This window comes from Brassica napus, chromosome C5 (genome assembly GCF_020379485.1).
Source record: "Brassica napus cultivar Da-Ae chromosome C5, Da-Ae, whole genome shotgun sequence".
Lineage (NCBI taxonomy): Eukaryota > Viridiplantae > Streptophyta > Magnoliopsida > Brassicales > Brassicaceae > Brassica > Brassica napus.
The window spans coordinates 7,993,308-8,015,749 of record NC_063448.1 but is presented as its reverse complement, the minus strand read 5'-3'; the positions used below and the strand labels follow the sequence as shown (position 1 = coordinate 8,015,749).

At 38.6% G+C, this 22,442-nt stretch overlaps 3 protein-coding genes across 4 annotated transcripts; 1 reads left to right on the top strand and 2 right to left on the bottom strand.

Moving 5' to 3' along the window:
- Positions 1–26: 26 nt before the first annotated feature.
- On the bottom strand, positions 27–4,002 carry LOC106396441 (F-box/LRR-repeat protein 14). 2 transcript variants are annotated; one of them, XM_013836830.3, is made up of 16 exons: positions 3,751–4,002; positions 3,254–3,469; positions 3,024–3,152; positions 2,741–2,948; positions 2,437–2,583; positions 2,199–2,273; positions 2,043–2,114; positions 1,862–1,936; positions 1,702–1,773; positions 1,537–1,608; positions 1,369–1,440; positions 1,225–1,296; positions 987–1,130; positions 823–894; positions 593–739; positions 27–512 (listed from the first exon to the last, which is right to left on the bottom strand). In XM_013836830.3, exons 2-16 carry the CDS (start codon positions 3,446–3,448, stop codon positions 328–330), a joined length of 1,737 nt encoding a protein of 578 aa, XP_013692284.2. In that variant the 5' UTR covers positions 3,449–3,469; positions 3,751–4,002; the 3' UTR covers positions 27–327. The 2 variants fall into 2 exon arrangements, with proteins under 2 accessions (XP_013692284.2, XP_048614088.1); XM_048758131.1 differs by having other exon boundaries at positions 1,225–1,440.
- Positions 4,003–10,081: 6,079 nt separating this feature from the next.
- LOC106396121 (COBW domain-containing protein 1-like) lies at positions 10,082–12,625 on the top strand. Its single transcript, XM_013836429.3, has 10 exons — positions 10,082–10,511; positions 10,602–10,667; positions 10,784–10,964; positions 11,049–11,245; positions 11,435–11,485; positions 11,586–11,677; positions 11,793–11,905; positions 11,993–12,078; positions 12,160–12,264; positions 12,355–12,625. The coding sequence occupies exons 1-10, from the start codon at positions 10,197–10,199 to the stop codon at positions 12,490–12,492; spliced, it is 1,344 nt and encodes a 447-aa protein (XP_013691883.2). The 5' UTR covers positions 10,082–10,196; the 3' UTR covers positions 12,493–12,625.
- A 350-nt stretch (positions 12,626–12,975) lies between these two features.
- LOC106396122 (pyrophosphate-energized vacuolar membrane proton pump 1) lies at positions 12,976–16,316 on the bottom strand. Its single transcript, XM_048758129.1, has 8 exons — positions 15,950–16,316; positions 15,198–15,772; positions 14,745–15,124; positions 14,581–14,667; positions 14,172–14,502; positions 13,680–14,090; positions 13,540–13,599; positions 12,976–13,450 (listed from the first exon to the last, which is right to left on the bottom strand). The coding sequence occupies exons 1-8, from the start codon at positions 16,212–16,214 to the stop codon at positions 13,244–13,246; spliced, it is 2,316 nt and encodes a 771-aa protein (XP_048614086.1). The 5' UTR covers positions 16,215–16,316; the 3' UTR covers positions 12,976–13,243.
- Between the last annotated feature and the right edge of the window lie 6,126 nt (positions 16,317–22,442).

Below are 22,442 nucleotides of genomic sequence, written 5' to 3'. Positions count from 1 at the left end.
AGATTTTCTTTGTTGCCAGGGAAAAATAAATTTAAAATTAAATAAGAATACAAACGATGTTTCAGATCTTTACATACATTTACAAGAGCAATCAGCTCACTTCGGTAAATAAGCACACCAAAGAGATCCCAAAAGCTGACAACATAGAAGAGTAAACCATAGCTTATAAAGCTTTATTTACAGTTTCTTCTGCAATTAATTCGAATAAGAGCATTTGTTTTGGACACCACGTATATATATATATACAAGGAAGACAGGTGACTTTGTCTGAAACCATAAGAGATCGATCTATTTACAGAGATAGTGAATTTGCCACTTGAAAATATTTCATTCAGGGCGGAAGGTGACCAGGTTTGGCAGATCGGTGGCCTGAAGCTTCCTGATGTCGTTAGCAGAGACCTTGCAGGACTCCAAGGTCAGAGATCTCAGGTTCTTCAACGGCTTCAGGTGACGCAATCCTGAGTTTGATACTCGAGAGTTTGAGACGTTTAGAGAGACCAATCCGGTCAACCCTGCGGGTTATCATACTTCAGGTTTCAAGTACATATGACTTGTCGGATGACTTCAAGAAATGACCGAATTGAATTCTTACCGGAAATCAACTCCAGTGTTTTGTCTGTGAGGTTCGAGTTTTGTGATAGATTGAGGAGCGTGAGGGATGAAAGATCTTTTATGTTCTTGACACCAGCATCAGTTAATCCACCACCACATATCTCAAGTGACTGCAGTTTCTTCAGGTCTGTTATCAAAACAAAACCAACCAAACAGTTCAGGAAGCAGGAGAAGAAGAGTGTATCTATCTAGCAAGCAATGAAGACTTACTTCGTAGATGATTTGTTCCAGAATCCGTGATACGAGCACCGAAGAGATCAAGGTGAGTCAATCCAGTCAAACCTACAACAAAAAAACAGACAAGACATCTCAGCATTTACTCTTGAGGAACATGCAACTTGATGACTGAAGCGAGAAGCACTGAATTGACTTACTAGTGAGCGCGGAAAGGCCAGCATCGGTGACATGACGAGCATCTAGGTTCAGCGTTCGAAGAGATGTCAAACCAGATAACTTCCTTAAACCGCTATCGGTGACAACAGTGAATGACAGGTTTATGCTCTCCAGGTTCGAGAGACCTACATTGTAACATAAATGCGCAGAATCAACACTAGCATAGACCAAAGAAGACAAAAGATGCAAAAGGGAAAGGTCAAAGGAATAATGTTTTACCAGAGAGATGGCGAAGCCCATGGCTTCCTACTTCAGTATCAGACAGCTCCAGAGATTTCAACCCAAGCATACCTAAAACCACAGGAGTATATATGAATATGGGAGAATCCGTGATAAGAGCAGGAAAAGCAAGTAAGCAATCACCTGATAAATGTACCAGTCCTTCGTCACCAATTCTACAAGAATCCAAGTTCAAGCTCTCCAACTTTGTCAACCCTGACAAGGTATTTAATCAAGTCATTTCTCAGACACATGGTAAATAGAGATGACACAAACAAACAAATTATAATGGAAATAGGAAAATGAGACAACCTCTGAGGTGGACCAAGCATGAGTTTGTAATGTTGTTCATTCCCAAGTTCAAGATCTTCAAATTAACTAAATCTGCAAAGGTAGGTGGAAAGCCCACAAAGTCATCTACTCGCAGAGAATTGCTGAGTATTTAGCAAAGCAAAAACGAGTTTAAGGAAGACTCACCAGAGAACTTTCCACACCCACTGTCTGAAAAATTGCATCTATTGAGGTTCAAGAACATCAACTCCGTAAGAGCTACAGAAAACATAAGAGGCCTCGTATTAGTTCATACATCCAATTGACTGGACAGTCACAGAGAAAATACAAGGACGGCTATACAAACCTGTGAGTGTCTCCAGGCATGCAGCGGTAACAAGACGGCACCCTTCCAAGTTCAATAAGTTAAGCTTGTTTAGCCCTGAACCAAGAGTGTGATAAATGATTGCTTAGACGAGCCAACTTAGGGTACGACGAGAAGATGTGAGACAAATGGTGAAAACAGGAAAACCTCCCAATTCAAGTACCTTTAAGGTAGCTGATACCAAAATCGGTAATCCTACTACAGCAAATCTGTAAACTCCTCAGATTTGTAAGCTCTGGAAGCAAGAAATAATAAGCACATCTATTGGACAAAGTACAAAAAAAAAAATATGTGAAGGAGAGGCGCATGTTCTTGTTACTTGAGATAGGCTCCATGTCTGCATCCGTTATGCAGTTACACCACTTTATGTTCAAGGACTCTAATTTGGTTAAATCTGGGAACACACAGAAACTTTCAGAAAAGCTAAAGAAGATTGAAGAAAAGACATTGCTTAGTCAAGTGGAATCATAAACCAACTGGCTTTTGGATTAGTCCATCAATAACATGAGATGCCAGAAACACACAAGAAATGAAAACACAACATGTAACTATTTTACCTCGCAGGTGAACAAGCCCACCGTGAATCCCAGGACACTTCTCAAGATCTAGTTTCTTCATGTTAACAAAGTTGGAAAAGGCACGCATGCCTTGTGCTGTGATTGCAGCGTTTCTTCTGAAGCTCAGGCTTGTCAAGTTTGAGAGTCCTGAAATTGTGTGCCAATAGTTATCATTCAACTTACGGACACATCCAATCAAAGAGTACCAAGGAAAGCTTTGACAAGCAAAATAGAGGTGTAAATAGTATAACACACTGCTTCATACACATCAACTAAATAATGTCTGAAAATGAGGAAAGTTTACCGCTAAGATGCTCGAGACCGCGGTTTGATATCTGGTCACAGAAATTAAAGTTTAAGGACTCCAAGCTCTTGCAACCTTTTAAAGAAACCAGGCCAGAGTCGGTGATATCAGACCCCGAGAAATCAACAGAAAGCAGTGATGTACTTTGCGAGGAGATGACATCCATCCAGTCATCATTAACCCCAGGGTACTCTCCCAAGTTCAGATCCTGTTTTCCCAAATACACTAATATGAGATGAGCATGAAGGGGAATCGTAACAAGAGAAAAGGCTAATGACTTTACCTGGATGGCACAGTCTCGAAATGCCTCGAGAGACTTTAAACTCAACCGTTGGGAACACACCAGCTCATCAAATATCTGCTGACTTATATCTCTAGGTAGGTCAGAGAATGTGGTGTATTTATCTATGTCCTGTGATTGCAACAAAGTTGAAACATTCCGTTATCGAATAAAAAACAAAATCAAAGTCACAGCCTGACTAGTATAAAATAAAACAAAAACAATATATAAACCTCCTGTATCTTGCGGACACAGAGCTCCAAAAGCGAAGGGCATTCTCCCTTAGTCCGTTTAACACAAGAGCCTGACCTAGAGAGCGAAGTAGCCAACCATTTCGAACTCGAACTCTTGCTGTATTTTCCACAGGCGCCTCTGTTTAGAATATCCTCGACGTGTTGATCTCTCTTCCTTGAGCAAGCTCCTCCCATATCATCAACCTTCTTTATAAACTGAAACAGAGTATGCAAAAAATTAGATTAAAAAATATCAAGACAGAAACAAACACAAACAATGATCTAACAGATAAGATAAGTGTGAATCATGCATACACTACAAGGAAAGGGTCTAATTAAAACCCAGAAACATAAAGTATACATAGTTCAGACACGATCACATCGAAGTAAAAGACTTTTAGTAAGCTTAATAACCAAAGACAGTAAAGGGGAAGCAGTATAGAGAAACTGTTCACAATAAAAACAGTTTGTTCTGGTAAGGTTGATCTCGGTTTTACCTAATCATGGCGGAGATCGATCGCAGATTATTTTGTGTGTTTGACGAAGAAGTTTTGTGAGGGTTTAACAGTGCTTTCTCTTTTGATCAAACGTTTTGTTGTGGTGATATTGACGAGACGGTGAGAGGAGGAAGAAAGAGAGAGGAGTGTAGAAATGTGCAAAGTGGCCGTCAGCCGAACCTGGTTTAGAACCTTCCATCGCATGACACGTGTAAGGTGAATCACCTCTGAGGTGGTACGGAGTTAGGTTTGGGACAATCAATTGCGTTTTGAGGATAAGATGGAAGAATAAAGAAGGCTGGGGGTCCCACTAGACTTGGAAATTTCAGCTTATTTATTTATTTTATTTTCTGTTGACGAGGAGAGCTTGCTTGGCTTTTTTTCCTTCCGCCAAATTTTTAATATTAATAAAACGGGATCAAACCTAACTACAAGGCCGAAACCCAACAAAACAAACATCAGAAAACCCAAAATGATAGAACCTAAATAAAGATCACTCTTTCGGTAAGGTTGATATGAACTCAGATCCGAGAAGATTGAGAACTGATGGATCGAGGGGTGACACTAAGGGTTGCGGAATAGCCCAAAGATACTACCAGACTTCGATCGTTGCCGGATGTGACGCACCGGTCCAACAAAAGAAGGATCGAGATTTGGAGATAACCTCAACAAGAAACTAAGAAGTGTTCTAAACAAAGAACAATGAGAGAAACTCATAAAAAGGGAAAAACAATCTGTTTTATTTCGTGGCTCTAAGGCCTGATTTATAGGATTACAAGTTGTAAAGATCCAAAGAAAAATGTGCTAAAAACAAGACATTGGAAATAGAAACAAATACTTGACTAAATAAAGTCTTTGACTGAAACTTGGACTACCCCTTCATATAGCCACGACGGGACTTTGAAAGGTGAAGAATATACTCCTGATATGGGCCAAGACATGTCCCTTTGAGGCCTGGTCGAAATCCATCTTTTCCCTTAGCCAATATTTATCGGTTTCTCCATTTGGCCCAAACAAGCTTGTTTTTGAATCTTTTTGAAAACCATCAAGCCCAATGCTTTCTTGAACATTTAGAACATGAATAATAACCTTTGTCATGATTGAATTGACCGTTGGTTCATCAGAAAGAAGGTTAGCCCTTTCGAGCTTCTCGGGTGGTCTGAATTCGCGAGAACTGAAGATCACCTGATTTGTAAATAGCATAACTATCACATATGAACTCCGTTTGATCTGATTCTTCTTCAAGGAGCTCCGTAATTGAGTTGAGAACATTCTCCAAGTGATTTCATGCGTAGAAGCCTCGTGGTTTGGAAGATATGAGTCAAACAATGAACATATATCTTTACTACTTTCCATGATCAAGCCATGCATGCCTGTTTTGCCCGGTGCGCTACCCTACGGCACATCATTCCCTCCCTCTTGAAAAGGATTTGACCTCAAATCCATTTCACCTCTATCAAAAGGAAATGAATAAGAGAAAACGAATTTTAAAATCATATAAAATTCAATGAAGGAAAAGTATGGACAGAAAGTTCCTTGGAGTTTTGGACTTGTTTTCCTCAATTACTTCCAGTTCCATGTCCCTGATACATAAGAACTTTGGCGTTCACCAGTGTTTTCTCTCCTTGGGAACTGATCATACTTATCCTGTACTTTCAAAACAACTAGGGAAACCACATCAAATCTGCGAGAGAAATAATCAAAGAGTTTCTCTATCCTTAGGACATCAAGAACATGATCCAAGCTCTTAGGATAATCATCAAAGAATGTGTTGTAAACCAAGATGACATCAAAGCTCAAGACAACACAATTTTCAAACATTGGTTTCAAATTATGCCAAGGTTTATCAGTTTCAACACACAAGTTATCAAGCTTCAAAACAGAATCAAAAATAAAATCGGTTTCAGCTCTATGTGATTTTTGTTTCAGCAACTTCTTAACCAAAAATTCGTCCAAGGCACAAGTGGATGCAAATAAATTACCAGTGATCAGTTCATGTCTATAAGGGCTCAGATTAAAGTCATTTTCTTTGAAGACAGATGAATCAAACGATTTTCTAGCACAAAAATCAGACTGTTGTAAATCAAGCTCAAATGACTTTTCAAGATGATCAAAACTTTTGCTATGTTTCAAAAACTGATCAAGACTCAAAACAAATCCAAAATGGATGTCATTGCCATTTTGAAAACGTTTTTGATCAAGAATTCCGTCAAGTTCAAATTTCTCAGAAGAATGAATCATGTTATCAAAAACAGAATTTGAAACACAAAATTCTTTAACTTTGTCAAAACCAAAACGATTTACAACAGGAGAACTGATCTTAACAAACATTTCAGGCAGAGAATTAAGTAAATAAAGTTTCTCACAGTGCTTTTTAGGCAAAGGCGTAGAAGTTGTGCCTGGATCAAAGCAAAGATGTTTCTCTATGATGATGGATGATGTGCTTGGTGCTTCCTCATCAAAGATTGGATCAAGCTCGTCTTCTTCATCAAAGATGGGACTAAGATCATTGTCCAAGGGTCTCCTAGTCTCAAGACGTGGTCCTTGATGTTGGTAGTTCAATGGTTCTTCCTCAAAAACCTGTGAAACTAGAACAAGACTACTCGGATGCTCCGGTTCAAAACAGGTTAGTCCATTAGTCTCTTCATTATCAATATCAAACATAAGATCAGGTTTTGGAGAAGGAAGATCACATTCATCCTCACAAGTGATCCAACTTTCCATTAGCTCTTCATCATACTTATCAAAAATTGGTAAAGAATCTGAAAAATCTTTTAGATCTTCAAGGTTGTTTTCAGATTTACCTTTGGATTTTTCACTGATGAAAATTGATGGCTCAGCTACTGGGGCACGTGTGGATGTGCTCTTCTTTTGGCTCTTGCTGACGTCCTTGAGGGCTTTGTCCACACCCTTCACAAAGTTATCACAAAATTGTTGGACATCAAACTGAAAATGTTTCCTTTTTGGATCAGCCACATCTTTGGAGGTATTGACATGTTTTTTGCTCCACCGGTTTGGTTTTTCCTGCACATCAACATACTCATCAAAAGTATTCAAAGCATATTTAAAGGCGGTTTGAGAGACAGAAAGTCGTGGGTGCTTCTCCTTGTTACTTTTCCTTTGGAGACCAAACATCATAACCTGAAAATTCACAACAAAAAAGTTAGATAAAAATTCTCACACTCTCTCAAGTGTTTAATCTCACCCACTCAAGTGTTTCTCTCAGATTTTATGGAATCACTCAAGTTTCTTCTCAAGGTTCTAAGAGAACAAATCAAGAATCCCAATGGGTAGATCCAAAGCAAACAAAGGGTTTTTCTCAAGATAGATAGATAAGAGATTTTTGATTTTTGAAATCCATTTTAACCATCTCAAAGGCTGGATTTCTCCTCAGCCAGCAGACTTTCTCTTCCACCACCAATCCACAAAACAAACTTTGAACTTTTTCTTTTTTTTTTTTTTTTTTTGAATCAAATCGTAAATCTTTTTTTTTTTTATAAATGGATGGTAATGAGGGGCCCGGATTCAAGAAAGGTAGAAGAGGAAGTGTTTGAAGAAGATGGAGAGATGAAAAGATGGAATGATAATAGAGTTACCGGAAGGGTGGCTCTGATACCACTTGATAGAACCTAAATAAGGATCACTCTTTCGGTAAGGTTGATATGAACTCAGATCCGAGAGGATTGAGAACTGATGGATCGAGGGGTGACACTAAGGGTTGCGGAATAGCCCAAAGATACTACCAGACTTCGATCGTTGCCAGATGTGACGCACCGGTCCAACAAAAGAAGGATCGAGACTTGGAGATAACCTCACCAAGAAACTAATAAGTGTTCTAAACAAAGAACAATGAGAGAAACTCATAAAAAGGGAAAAACAATCTGTTTTATTTCGTGGCTCTAAGGCCTTATTTATAGGATTACAAGTTGTAGAGATCCAAAGAAAAATGTGCTAAAAACAAGACATTGGAAATAGAAACAAAGACTTGACTAAATAAAGTCTTTGACTGAAACTTGGACTACCCCTTCATATAGCCACGACCAGGACTTTGAAAGGTGAAGAATATACTCCTGATATGGGCCAAGACATGTCTCTTTGAGGCCTGGTCGAAATCCATCTTTTCCCTTAGCCAATATTTATCGGTTTCTCCATTTGGCCCAAACAAGTTCGTTTTTGAATCTTTTTAAAAACCATCAAGCCCAGTGCTTTCTTGAACATTCAGAACATGAATAATAACCTTTGTCATGATTGAATTGACCGTTGGTTCATCAGAAAGAAGGTTAGCCATTTCGAGCTTCTCGGGTGGTCTGAATTCGCGAGAACTGAAGATCACCTGATTTGTAAATAGCATAACTATCACATATGAACTCTGTTTGATCTGATTCTTCTTCAAGGAGCTCCATAATTGAGTTGAGAACATTCTCCAAGTGATTTCATGCGTAGAAGCCTCGTGGTTTGGAAGATATGAGTCAAACAATGAACATATATCTTTACTGCTTTCCATGATCAAGCCATGCATGCCTGTTTTGCCCGGTGCGCTACCCCACGGCACATCACAAAACCCTACGGACCACATAAGATAAGTTAAATGGGCATGCGGTCCAAAACAAAAGAAACTAGACGATTTCGGTAGGCCTATGCGTCAAGGAGGCCGAACACGTGTAAGGATCAACACCGTCAGGACGACACGCGTCTCTTCCGTCTCAACTTGACCGTCACCGCCTCGAGACGTCGTCGGAGCTAAAACCACTGTAAACCTCGAACTCAGAATATCGGAGAGCCTCCATCGAAACCAACTCTTCTCTTCAACGCTTTGTCTTCACTTCGGAGAGCTTCATCGATCCAATCGAAATCTCATCCGACTGAACAAAGCCGTGAACCATTTGGAACCACGAACTGGGAACCACACACGAGTCACAAGCGGGATCCAAAACCGATCCAACGAACTGAAACACCTAAAGCCGGCGACGCAAGACTGAGAGAGTCTTCACCTTCCAGAGACAAAACCGACGACGGCAGAGCTGAAGAAGTCTCCACTTCCCTGAGACAAGGACCGGCGGCGACGGAGCTGTAGGAGTCTCCACCTCCCGGAAACGAAACATCAACTGACAAGACGACTAGCTTCACCACGCCAAACCTCCACACGACCACACCTTTACTCCATAAGCAGATCCGCCACAGATGGGACCTGAACCAGAGCTCAGGCAAGGCGGAAATCAGAGGAAACAAAAAAAAAAGCGAAGGACCAATATCTTTTACGGTAGTTCGAGAGGCTCCGGCGACGGCACGCACGCTCACGAGCCGGCCGCTCGCCGGACTCAATCTTAGATCTCACTCTGCAGCTTCAGAGCTTGCTTGTTTTCAGCAAACAAAACCTATCTAAATTAATTAATTAACAATCAGCACCAAAAATTAATCAATAAACTCCTAACTACAAATTCGTACTAGTATCAGCTTTTGAATTTTAAATTAAATTTGGATCAACGTAAATAATTCAGTCAGCTTATCTTGCACGGTTCTACTGATATCAATACAATTATACAATTTGATAACAAGACTAATTCTCAAAACTGAAATCAGAAATTATCGTCATGGAGTTGTTTACATTTGTCATATAACTAGATTAATGACTATGCTTCTTCTTTAGGCTTTGTATCAGGTTTTGATGCACGCAAGGAACTATTCTGATTAATATATTTTGTCAACACAATTGAGATTTAATTACTTTATGTATAGGAATATTATTTGAGTAGGTTTCCTTTTTATAACAAGAGAAATTGATGTTAATGATGCGATGAAGATTTAAAGCTTGCAAGAAAGTTAGTAGAGTTAATAATATACTCTATTAATAAAGAAGATCTCTGAAAGAAAAATATATCTCCAATTATTTCATTTGATCTATTGTTGTCTTTTATTAAGTTTTTATACTATCTGTTACTTTTTATTTTCATATGTATCTGTATCACATTATAATTAATAAATTTAAGTGGGTTAAAAAAAAGAAAACAAGAGCACTAATCAAAGATCACGTACGTTCTAAGCTACACAACACTTGCAGGCTAGGCTGGCTAGCATTTATCTAGAAGACTAGTGTGTGTTATGTGGACTATACTTTGGTGGAGTTTGGTTAGTGATACTGCATACTTACAACGAAGCGTTGCAACTTTAAATTAACAACATCATCTTAGATATTGTAAAAGCTTATCAAAGAGGAAATTACCATTCAGTTGTCTGGGAAACCATAGACTCGAAAGGGATTGATTACATACTTTACAATACTTAAATCTCAAGAATAATATTTAATTAACGTGGGGAAAACCCGTGTCAATCTGGACCGTTGGATCCAACCAAAACAAAAAAAAAACGTTTCAAAGGGTTCGAAGAGCATACAAAGCAAATATCTAATCTATAACCCTTCAGGCGCGATACCTTAAACCCTAACGACAATGGCGACGCTGCTTAGACTCGACACATCCACCACTTTTCTCGCTTTCACCTCTCCCCGTGCCGGTACGGCGTCGAACCATCGGTTCGCCTCTGCTACTCGCAGTAGAGCCACAGTCTCCGTCAGAAGGAAAACGTCGCCGTTCTATCCCTCCTCCTCCACGGTTTACTCTGACAACCGTCGGAAACCATTCTCGGCCTCTGCTACCTCGCTGGCTGTTGTGGAGACCGAAGACCCCTTCGATGTTCCCACTGAGCTTACCCCTGACAATCGGATTCCCGCCACTATTATCACTGGCTTCCTCGGCTCTGGTAAGGTGAGAGGCTTCTTTGTTTTTCGATTTTCTAAATCTAAAGGTGCTTCTACGTCTGTAATCGGTTTTCATGGGAGTTTTGTTTCTGAGCAGACGACATTGCTAAACCATATATTGACTGGAGATCATGGGAAGCGTATAGCTGTGATAGAGAACGAGGTATTGTGTTAGTCTCTCTGTGCCTGAGGAGTTGAATAGAGATGTCTTTTTTTTTTTTTTTTTTTGAGCTGGTGGTTTCTAATTCGTGCTACTAACATTGTGGTGAATTCTCACAGTTTGGTGAAGTCGACATTGATGGATCCCTTGTGGCAGCTAAAACTGCTGGAGCTGAGGATATAATATTGCTTAACAATGGATGTCTCTGTTGTACAGTCAGGGGCGATCTTGTCAGGATGATTTCTGAATTGGTCAGCAAGAAGAAAGGAAGGTTTGACCATATTGTCATTGAGACAACAGGTCCGGTTACTTTTTTTTTAGGAACCTAGTAACATTCTGCAAGTGAGTAATAGTTATATTGATTATGTATTTTCTTCTTTTAAGGATTGGCGAATCCAGCCCCGATTATTCAGACATTCTATGCTGAGGATGATATCTTCAACGATGTCAAACTTGACGGGGTTGTTACTCTGGTTGATGCTAAACATGCTCGTTTGCATCTAGATGAGGTTAAACCCGAAGGCTTTGTCAATGAGGCGGTTGAACAAATTGCTTACGCTGATCGTATCATAGTTAACAAGGTATGGCGAGGTTCTTTTTTTTTGTTTCGGCCAGATTTTCATGATTAACCATCACCATAGAAAGATTGTATTTTGAAACGTGCAGTGGATGCTTGTAGTAGAAACTTCTTCATGGTCTCATATGTATTGTTCTTCCTTGGCATATCTATCATACAAGCTGAAAAATATTTGTATTTTTTTTTTTTGTAGACTGATATTGTTGGTGAGCAAGAACTAGATTCAGTGATGCAGCGGATAAAGGTAGGTTATACTTCTTTTGGACTTTTTTTTTCCTCTGTGAACATCTGTTTATTATATTTGTTCTGCGTTAAAGGTTGTTTATGCGGTGTGTTATTTTCAGACCATAAATAGCATGGCTCACATGAAGCGAACAAAGTATGGGAAGGTTGACTTGGATTATGTTCTTGGAATTGGAGGTTTCGATCTAGAAAGGTACAGGGTCTTTTTTACGTCATTTTGTTACGATTTAATTGCTGTGGAAGTCCTGGGGGCTGGTTTCGTTACTTTGGTTTATTGCTGGTGGTGGCTAATCGGTTTGTCTTTCCAGAATTGAGAACTCTGTGAATGAAGAAGAGAAGGAAGATCACGATGATCATCACCATGACCATGACCATAGTCATGACTGCCATGATCACCACAAGGAGCATGATCATGAACACGGTATGCTTATATTGCTATTAAAGAAAGGCCGTATTACCTAATACTGATAGCCTACACGCACTGATTAGCTTGTTTCTGATTCCCCAGGGCATCACGATTCTCATGATCATACGCATGACCCTGGTGTTTCTTCAGTCAGTTTAGTTTGCGAAGGAGACTTAGACCTCGAGAAGGTATATAACCCAATAATGCGCAACATTATAAAACGTTTTATTACCTGAATCATCTAACCTCAGTTTTTGAGAATGGATCAGGCTAACATGTGGCTTGGAGCTCTGTTGTACCAACGTAGTGAGGATATCTACAGAATGAAAGGTATCCTCTCCGTCCAAGACATGGAGGAGAGATTCGTGTTTCAGGTGACTCCTCTTTTTCATTATTTAGACTGTTGGATACTTTTTGATGTAGAATTCTGTCTGACGTCTGTGGGTTTTTGATGGTCGGGACAGGGAGTCCATGAAATATTTGAAGGATCACCGGACCGGTTATGGCAAAAAGATGAGACAAGAACCAACAAGATCGTTTTCATCGGCAAGAATTTGAACCGGGAGGAGTTAGAGATGGGTTTCAGAGCTTGCTTGGTTTGATTATTAAGAAGACGAATATGAAAAACACACTAAACGCTTTTATTATTTTCACACTTCAGTATTTCCAAAAAGGAAACAACAGTTTATTTCGATTCTAACGTAATCCACCAAAACCTACAATTTTTTTTTAAAAGATGGTGATGAGCCGTTGATGGGAAGAACAAAGCCACTGTTGAGCAGCTTCTGCTCTGTTTTTTTCCTCACCGAGTGGACCTCCCCACCATCAAACATTTGCTTCCTGTAAACCTGATGCAACCTCCCAAACAAATCCTTCTTGATAGTAGACTCAAAAGCCATGTCCAATCTCTCCAACTGTTCAAGAGCATTCTGATTATACACAAGAGACCATAGTAACAGATGCCCTTATATATGCCAGAATTAACAGATCGTCGTGGAATAGGTTTCACTCACTTAAAGCCGACAATTCCCATACGTCCCGAAGAAGACCAAAACAACATAAGAAAAACAAAGCAGGGAGAGAAATAAGGCTAAAAACAAGTCTCAAATACTTGGTGGTTTTCTAAATTCTAGACAGCACAAAAAGATATAAAGAAAGAGAGAGGGAGAGTCATCATTTGGTTTGGTTCTTTAAATGAGAGCTCCCATCAACAAAAACATGTTTTAACTTTTAACCACCTACGTACGCAAAACGAAAACAAGAATTGCTAAAAAAAGAGAGTTTTGAGTTTTGAATCGATAGCCAATATCTTCTTCTTCATCATCATCTTTCTTCTTCACTCAAGAGTTGAGTTTAGAGATACTTGAAAAGGATACCACCGTGAGTGGCAAAGAAGGGAGCAAAGACAAGAGACTCAACAGCCATTAGCTTGATCAAGATGTTCAACGAAGGCCCTGATGTATCCTTCAAAGGGTCTCCAATGGTGTCTCCAATCACAGCTGCCTTGTGTGGCTCTGAACCCTTTGGTCCCAGACTCTTTGCATGCTCTGATACACCCGCCTGAAAACAACTCTCATAATTTAAGAACTTGATTTCATCTCTTAAAATGGTTTCCATTTAAGCTATAATAAAGAAAAACAGTTATGTACCTCAATGTATTTCTTGGCGTTGTCCCAGGCACCACCAGTGTTAGAAGCAGAAATAGCAATCTGTTTCATATCAAACAAGAACGTTAATGAGCACATATATGTTCAGTTATTCACAAGAGAACTGAGAGAAGATTATATACCTGAACACCGGAAACAAGGGAGCCAGCGAGAACACCAGAGAGAGTCTCAACACCAAAGAAGAAACCAACAATGAGAGGTGTGAGCATAACAAGGCAACCAGGAGGAATCATCTCCTTGATGGAAGCGTCGGTGGAGATCTTGACGCACGTGGCGTAGTCTGGTTTTGCGGTACCTTCCATGAGTCCAGGGATGGTGTTGAACTGCCTGCGAACTTCTTCAACCATCTTAAGCGCTGCACTTCCTACACTCTTCATCGTCATGGCTGAGAACCAGTAAGGAAGCATGGCACCAACAAGAAGCCCAATGATAACCTTTGGGGTCAAAACATCTACGGTGTGGACTCCTGCACGGCTCACAAAGGCACCGAACAGAGCCAAGGAGACTAGAGCAGCTGAGCCAATAGCAAATCCCTGAAACAAAACAAACCAGAATCATATTAAATCAAAAGCAAAGGTAACAAGCAGCACTAAGAGGTTTACAGTTCCCCATACCTTTCCAATAGCGGCAGTGGTGTTACCAGCTGCATCAAGAGCATCGGTTCTTTCACGGATGCGGTGGCTCATTCCAGCCATCTCAGCAATACCACCAGCATTGTCACTGATGGGGCCGTAAGCATCAATCGCCAAACCAGTGGCGATGGTGCTGAGCATCCCTAGAGCAGCAACGGCAACACCATACATAGCAGCGAAGCTGAAGCTAACGAATATACTGACAGCAATAGCAAAGATTGGAATAATAACGGATTTGTAACCAAGAGCTAATCCGAAAATAACATTGGTGGCTGCACCGGTTCTGCATGAGTCTGCCACATCTTGCACAGGGCTGCAAGAACAAAACAAGGACATTAGATTGTGTCATACTATCTGCTTATTCAAATCAAGTAAAAAGTAGGTTCCATACCTGTAGGCGTTGCTAGTGTAGTACTCAGTGACAAAACCAATAATGAGTCCAGCCCATAGACCAACACAGACACACAAGAATAGCTGCCTGTAATTCAAAAATGTGTACCATAATTAGAATAATGCACTCTCATAGAAACCATTTGCAAAATTCAAGGATCTTACCAGTTCTTGACGACCTTTTGTGCTCCAAAGTTGAAGATGGTGAAGGAAGAAGGCAAGCCAACATATGAAACAATAGCGATTCCAACGGTCATGATGACAGTTGAGATGATGAGCTGATTCTTCAACGCCGGCTCAATCTCCTTAACAGCCTTGATCTCAAAGAAGTCGGTGGCGAAGAGAGTTGTGATCAAACAAACCAAGATACCCATCGAACTGATGAGCAACGGGTAGCACATTGCAGTGAAGTCATGGTTGATTCCAAAGGAAGAGATAGAAGCAACAACAAGTGCAGCACATGATGCTTCAGCGTATGAACCAAAGAGATCAGATCCCATACCAGCAATGTCACCAACATTGTCACCCACATTATCAGCAATAACCTGTGCCACAAGCAAGTCAAGAAGCTTTATAAAAGAAAAGAAAAAAAAAACAAAAGATCATAGATGAACTCACAGCTGGGTTTCTTGGATCATCTTCTGGAATGTTCCTCTCGATTTTACCGACAAGATCAGCACCGACATCAGCCGCTTTAGTGTAGATCCCACCACCAACACGACCAAAGAGAGCCATGGAGGAACCACCAAGACCGTAACCAGTAATAGCCTCAAAGAGACCTTCCCAATCCTCACCGTAATAGATCTTAAACACGTTAATGGTAATGTAAAGCACCAAGAGACCACTCGCAGCAAGAAGGAACCCCATCACGGCCCCGGACCTGAAGGCGACGATGAAGGCCTTTCCGACACCTTTCCTCGCCTCCAGGGTGGTTCTAGCGTTGGCGTACGTGGCGATCTTCATCCCGAGGAAGCCAGAGAGAACAGAGGTGACCGCGCCGAGGATGAAAGCGATGGTGCTGAAAGCCGCGGTGGCTAAAGCAGGCTTGCAGGTCTTGGTGTCGTCGTAGGTGCAAGGCTTGTTCTCTGTGCTGAATCCCTCGACGGAGCCGAGGAAAACGAAGATGATTGCGGCGAAGATGACCATGAAGACACCGACGTATCTGTACTCGGTGAACAGGAACGAAGTTGCACCTGTTCCCAAACACACACCAAATCAGATCTCAACAAATATTTACTTTTCAGACAAGACCAGATACTAACTTAGTAGTTTTCATGTTCTAAAACAAACAACAATCATAACAGAATGAAACAGAGCCTAGATCTAAGAGCATCAACGTGAGATCTGAACCGTGTTAGATGAGATCTTACCTTCGGATATAGCGGTCTGAATCTCAGCGCACTTGGCGACGACGCTCTGGTCGTTAACGCCTTCCTCTTCCTCGATGAGGTAATCTCCGTAGCCGTTCTTACCATTGTTGGCACCACCGGAAGACGACGATGCGCCTTGGTCAGCGGAGACTCTAACTCGAGAGACGATGAACCATTGGAAGAGAGAGAAAACGATGCCGACCACCGCACAGACAGGGATTAGGATCTCCGTCCAGAGCTCCGGGAGAAAAGCTGACGCCACCATCTCGCGCGAGACAACACACAAAACACAACGCAGAGAGAAAGAGAGAGTGAGATGGAGTGAGAGGAAATGAGGCGTAACTAGGTGAGGATATCGTGTGGTTTTATAACACTGGCTCTCCTCTCCCTCTTCTTTTCTTCTACAACGAAAGTTGGAATCCGGTACGGTTAGTTACACCGTTCTTTACGCTACACCTCTAGAGATTCTTTTTAGGGTGAATTTGCTGAATAACCAACTTTGGCATCAAAATTAAGTAAGTGACATTCGTTTTGACGTAATGTAATAGCTATCATTTACGCCAATTATTATCCGGTTCTGTCTATTCTTCCTGTAATCATTCGGTAATATTGTATTGGACAGAACTTTGTTCACCCCCTATGGTTAATTTTTAAATTCACTTCATCCTTTATGACCAATCAAAATGACACATAAATTATTAACTAAAAAATATTAAATTAAATAAAAAATAGCTACAAAAAATAAAAATGATAATTTAAACGACGCTAACGCTTCCAGCTAAACCCTAAACCCTAAATCTTAAATTCTAAACCCTATACCCTAAATTCTAAACTCAAATCCAAACCCCTAAACCCAAACCCTATACCCTAAACCCTAATCCTACACCTTAAACCCAAATTATATACCCTAAACCCAAAAACTAGACTATAAACCTAAACTCTATACCCTAAACCCAAGTCCTACACCCTAAACCCAAACTGTAAACTTTAAACTCTAATCCTAGACCCTAAACCCTAATCCTAGACCCTAAACCAAATTACATACCTTAAACCAAAAAAATAGACTATAAACCTAAACCATGTACCCTAAACCCAAGTCTTAGACTCTAAACCCAAACCGTAAACCTTAACCCAAACCCTATATCATCTAAGTTTGGGGTTTGAGTTTAGGGTTTACCATTTGGGTTTTAGGTCTAGGATTTGGGTTTAGGGTATAGGTTTTGGGTTTAAGATTTACGGTTTGGGTTTAGGATTTACCGTTTGGATTTATAGTTAATGTTTTGGGTTTAGGATATATAATTTGGGTTTAAGGTTTACGGTTTGGGTTTAGGGTCTAGGACTTGGGTTTATGGTATAGAGTTTAGGTTTATAGTCTAGTTTATGGGTTCAGGGTATATAATTTGGGTTTAGGGTCTAGGATTAGGGTTTAGGGTATAGGGTTTGGGTTTAGGGGTTTGGATTTGAGTTTAGAATTTAGGGTATATGGTTTAGAATTTAAGATTTAGGGTTTAGGGTTTAGCTGAAAGCGTTAGCGTCATTAAAATTAGCGTTTTTATTTTTTTGTAGCTATTTTTTATTTAATTTAATATTTTTTAATTAATAGTTTATGTGTCACTTTGATTTGTCATAAAGGGTGAGGTTAATTTAAAAGTTCACCCTCTGTCCTATTGTATTGCTAGATATGACTTGGTCAGAATACCATAGGGTGAAAGATTAAATTAATACTATTTTATTTGATAGAAACACATACAGCCACGTACCCTAAATTCTAGTCATTAAACCCTAATCCAAATATACCCTAAACCTAAATAAATAGATTAAGCTAAACCTCAGTCAAGGAAGTATAAACCCAAATAAAATGTATATAATATGGTTTACTATACCCAAACCTTTACTTAGTAAATCTAAACCCTAGGTAGAAACCTATAAACCCAAATACAATCTATAAATTGTTTTCCAATATTAAACACTTGAAAGCACATTTACTTGGTTAGCATGTTGCATATCTTATATTCCATATAGTCTAAGTAGTATAGTAAACAAATGTTCCAAATAATCAAATTTGTCCAACACTCGAAAAATGAATTTCATATTACAATCAATCACACAAAATGACAAAGAAAAGATCTATCAAATTTAAAAAAAAATACATATTATTACATTTTTAAAGAGTAGTATAGAAATATGTCTCAAATAGTATGATAACTGTACATAGGTAGCTATACTTAAGAATATATACTATACTATTAATTTCACCAAATATAGTATAGACGGCGAGTTCATCTTCTTCAATTCTTTTCTTTTAGACAAGCTGATACACATTCATTTCGTTCACCATCATTATTCTTTACTACCATATAGAGATCGTCTTCATCTCCTCTCTTTTTCCTGACACGATGATGCTTTTACCGACTCGCCGTTGTTGTTCTTCACCACTGGATCTGTAAAATAAAAACAGAAACGAAAACAGAGTATGTAAATAAAAGCATGATTGTGAGAATCAATTGATTTAAAAAAAAATGAGAAAAAAATGAAAGAGTTGTTGTGTGTGCTCACCGTCTACGCTTTCATCGTTGTTTGTTCTTCACCACTGGATCTTTAAAACAAAAACAGAAACGAAAATAGAGTATGAAAACAAAAGCATGATTCTGAGAATCAATAGATTATTTTTAAAAAAAGGAAAAGAAATGAAAGAATTGTTGTGTGCGCTTTACCGTCTATGACTTCATCGTTGTCTTTTTTTTAGAACAATTGATTGTTCTTTTGGTGAAGTATCGAAAGAGAAGAATTATGTGACAGAAAAACATGTATGATTTTGTTGATAATCTGAAAAAGAAAGAGAGATGGTGGAGTAGAGACGTAGCGGTTGTGGTGATGGATTAGAAGATGTGGCTAAGAGTTTTTTATATATTTTTTAATTATTTTTATTAGTAGGTTTTACCGGTTGGTTGAGAAAGATAATATGACAATAATTTATAATGTGTACAGTGTATATTGAAAAAACACGGTTTTTAGGTTGTGGGTGAATTATAATTTGTTGGATGGATTTATGATGCAATTCCCATTCTTTTTAAATATTTTTTTCTCATAAGAAGGCGCGTGGATTTTACGCTCTGTATTGTCGGAATCTAGATCTTGGTTCAGGTCAGTTATCAGACACGAAAGCGAAGTACAGTCTTCAGTCAATCTTCGCCGTTGATTTTAGGGCTTTAAGACAATGAGTACGTTGTGCATCGATGCGTTAACATCCGTCCGATCGTTAACTGGAGGATTTAGTTTTCTTTTTTTTTTCACACTGACTGAAATTAATTAGGTAGGTGAAAGATTATTCTTATGGTAAGAAACTAATTAACTTTGACATGAGGAACTAATTAATATTTAGTCAAACCTTATCCATGTTAATTCAAGTATTTATAGAAATTAATGATCTTTTTACCTTATCGAGTGTATTTGGACTAACTATATACAATTAAATTCTCATCGTAATTATCTTTTTACGGGATTCAGTGTACATATTATCAGATATGGATATGGCTAAACTATTTTATAATTAGGATAAAATGGAAATATGTAACTAATTTATTTTTTTGTAACGCACAGTGTGTATAATCGTAAGCAATACATGTATACTTTTGGGGATATGTTTATTTATGTGAAAGATAAACTATGTGTGTGTCGATTAATAGAGAAAAAGACAAAAATAGCACTAAATCAAGTTTTTGTTCCCAAACTAGAACTCAATGTCAAAAGTCAAAAAAATAGCACTTAATGTTTTATCAAAAGTCACAAACTTAGGGTTTAGAGTTTATGGTTTAAGGTTTAGAGTTTAGGGTTTAGGGTTTAGAGTTTAGGGTTTAGGGTTTAGAGTTTAAGGTTTAGGGTTTAGGGTTTAGAGTTTAGGGTTTAGGGTTTAGGGTTTAGGGTTTAGGGTTTATGGTGTAGGGTTTAGAGTTTAGAAATGAGGTTTTGGGGATAAGATTTCAAATTTTGAAAAATTAAAAAATTAAAATTTTCAAAAGATAAACTTAGAAATGTGCTATTTTGGTCATTTTAGTTTTTGAGTGCTATTTTTGTGATATAAACTTAGAAATGTGCTATTTTGGAGATTTGCCGCGATTAATATCTACCTGTCAATTAAACATCAAAATATATAGGAGGCATCTTTCGTTCAATTTTAAAATGGAATAAAAACTCGTATCTGTCTTATGAGAATCGATTCTAGAGAACTTTTTGCACGCACACATGAAACAGTACTTTGGCGACCTGATTCAACGTATCGTACTAAATTATTTTCGCATTTGTTCGATTAGGTAAGATTCCAAAACCTTTACAAAAGAGCTTATCTTATCTTCGCAGAAGGGAGACGTATAGCAAGATACGGTGCATCCTACCGTATGTTGATAGTTCCTGTAGAGGAAAAACAAGAAGAGCTGCGAGAGGATACAGCCGATGCCTTTTCGAGCGGGGCTATATGTGACGAATTTACGTGTATTTTTTTTTGTATTTACGTGTATTGAATGGTGTGCAACCCTCCAATCGGATAAATCCATTTTAAAAATATCTAAGGGATTACTGAAAGATGAATTTGTCTAGAGTTCGTGAATTTTAACAATAGATGTTTGGACTATAATAAACAAGAGGTAAAAAAAAAGAGAGGTGTAAATAAAAGCACTAGCGATTGATATTATGTAGACTGTCAGAATTATATGAGTTCGACAATCTATTTCCCCACAAAAACTATCATATAGCACCAGATCCCAACCGAATTATGATATTGTCTTAAATGTCCATGATTTAAAAGTTATAAACTTATTTCTCCACAAATTAACAATTTCAAATCTATTTCTCTCTAAACAGAGATTTCTAAATTTAATTATCCATAGAGCTTGTTTTTATTGGGTTACTATTAACTAGACATGTCAATTAGGGCCGAAGCCCGTAGCCCGAACCCGCCAAGCCCTAAAAATTACTGGGCTTGGGCTTAGCTTTATAAGCCCAAACAAAAATTGGGCCTTTCGGGCTAAGCCTATTTGGGCTTTGGGTATTTTGGGCTTAAGCCCGTTTTGGCTAGGGCCGGCCCGAAAACCCGAAATTTATATTTTAGCGTAAATATTATCCTTCTTTCTTGTAATCGAAACTATTATTAATATTGATATATTATTTTAATATTTTTATTCAAACTCTAATAAAGCAAATATAAAAGTTGTTAATGCACTTTATTGTTTCATCATTACAAGTGTTACATTTTAAATTTTACAAAAGTACCTTCTTCTTTCATGTACAACATTTTTTTATTTTCAAAATACAAAGTATGAATCGTTTGACCATGTTTATCATAAATTTTGTTCTCTTATATTTTTTTGTTTTAATTGATAATTGAGTATTTAAATCTTATTAAATTTGGTTTGTGTATAAAATGTTTTTAAAGCATACGAAAAAATAAAAAAATTGTGATAGAGAAGAAAATTTTAAACTCACTTTATATATTTTTTTATATTTTTTAAATGAAACTCTTTTTTTTAATGAAAATTCACATGTATTAAAACGATGGAAGTGACAATGACAAATTATTTTTCGAAAAGCCCACAAAAGCCCGAAAAGCCCTATAGCCCTATAAGGGCCGGGCCGGGCTTTGAATTGTAGGCCCAAATTATTTTCGGGCCTGGCCGGGCCGGGCTCAAATATTTACGGGCTTAGCGGGTTTGGGCCGGGCCGGGCCGGGCCAGCCCGAATTGACACCCCTACTATTAACCAAATAATTTTAAACTTTTAAACCAAACCAAAATTCATTTTTTTATCAGAAAAAACATTTTTTTATTGAAATTTTAATTTTAATAGAAATAAAAATTATTCTTGTTAACTCAAACGTCGTCGCCATTGCTTGAATCAGTCAACGTCATCGTCTTTCTTGTTTTTTTGACTAATGGCTTTCATATTGAAATTGCAGAAAAAATACAAAAGAGTTTCAAGCCCAAAGGCTATAGTTAAACGGCCCAAAGCCAGTAGAAAACAACCCCATAAAAACAATCTAATAGTTAAAAACAAACCCAATAGTTAAAGATCAGATATAACCACACTTATGGCCCAATTGTGGATGTTGATGGTGGAAACAACTTCGATCAGTCCGTAGAGAGAGAGTCAATCAGATGGGAGCCAGATTTGCATAAGTTTCGAAGCCAGAAGGGGATTGTGATCACGATGACTCAAAAACTTATCTCTAATTTGTCTGTCGAGAAGACGAAACAGAGCATCCACCGTGCGGTAAGAGTTTCGATGTAGTCTATTGTTCCTTTCACTCCAAATCCAATAAACGGTTGATTGCCATCCCAACAAGGTAACCCTTCTCACATATTTGTTGCCTGATAGTGATTGTAGTTGAGTGAGGCAGTGATCCCAACGTCTGTCGGAGACAAGTCTACATCTTTGCGCCACTAATGTCCATAGACTCCACGCAAAAGGGCACAGAAAATAAAGATGGTCCCGAGACTCATCA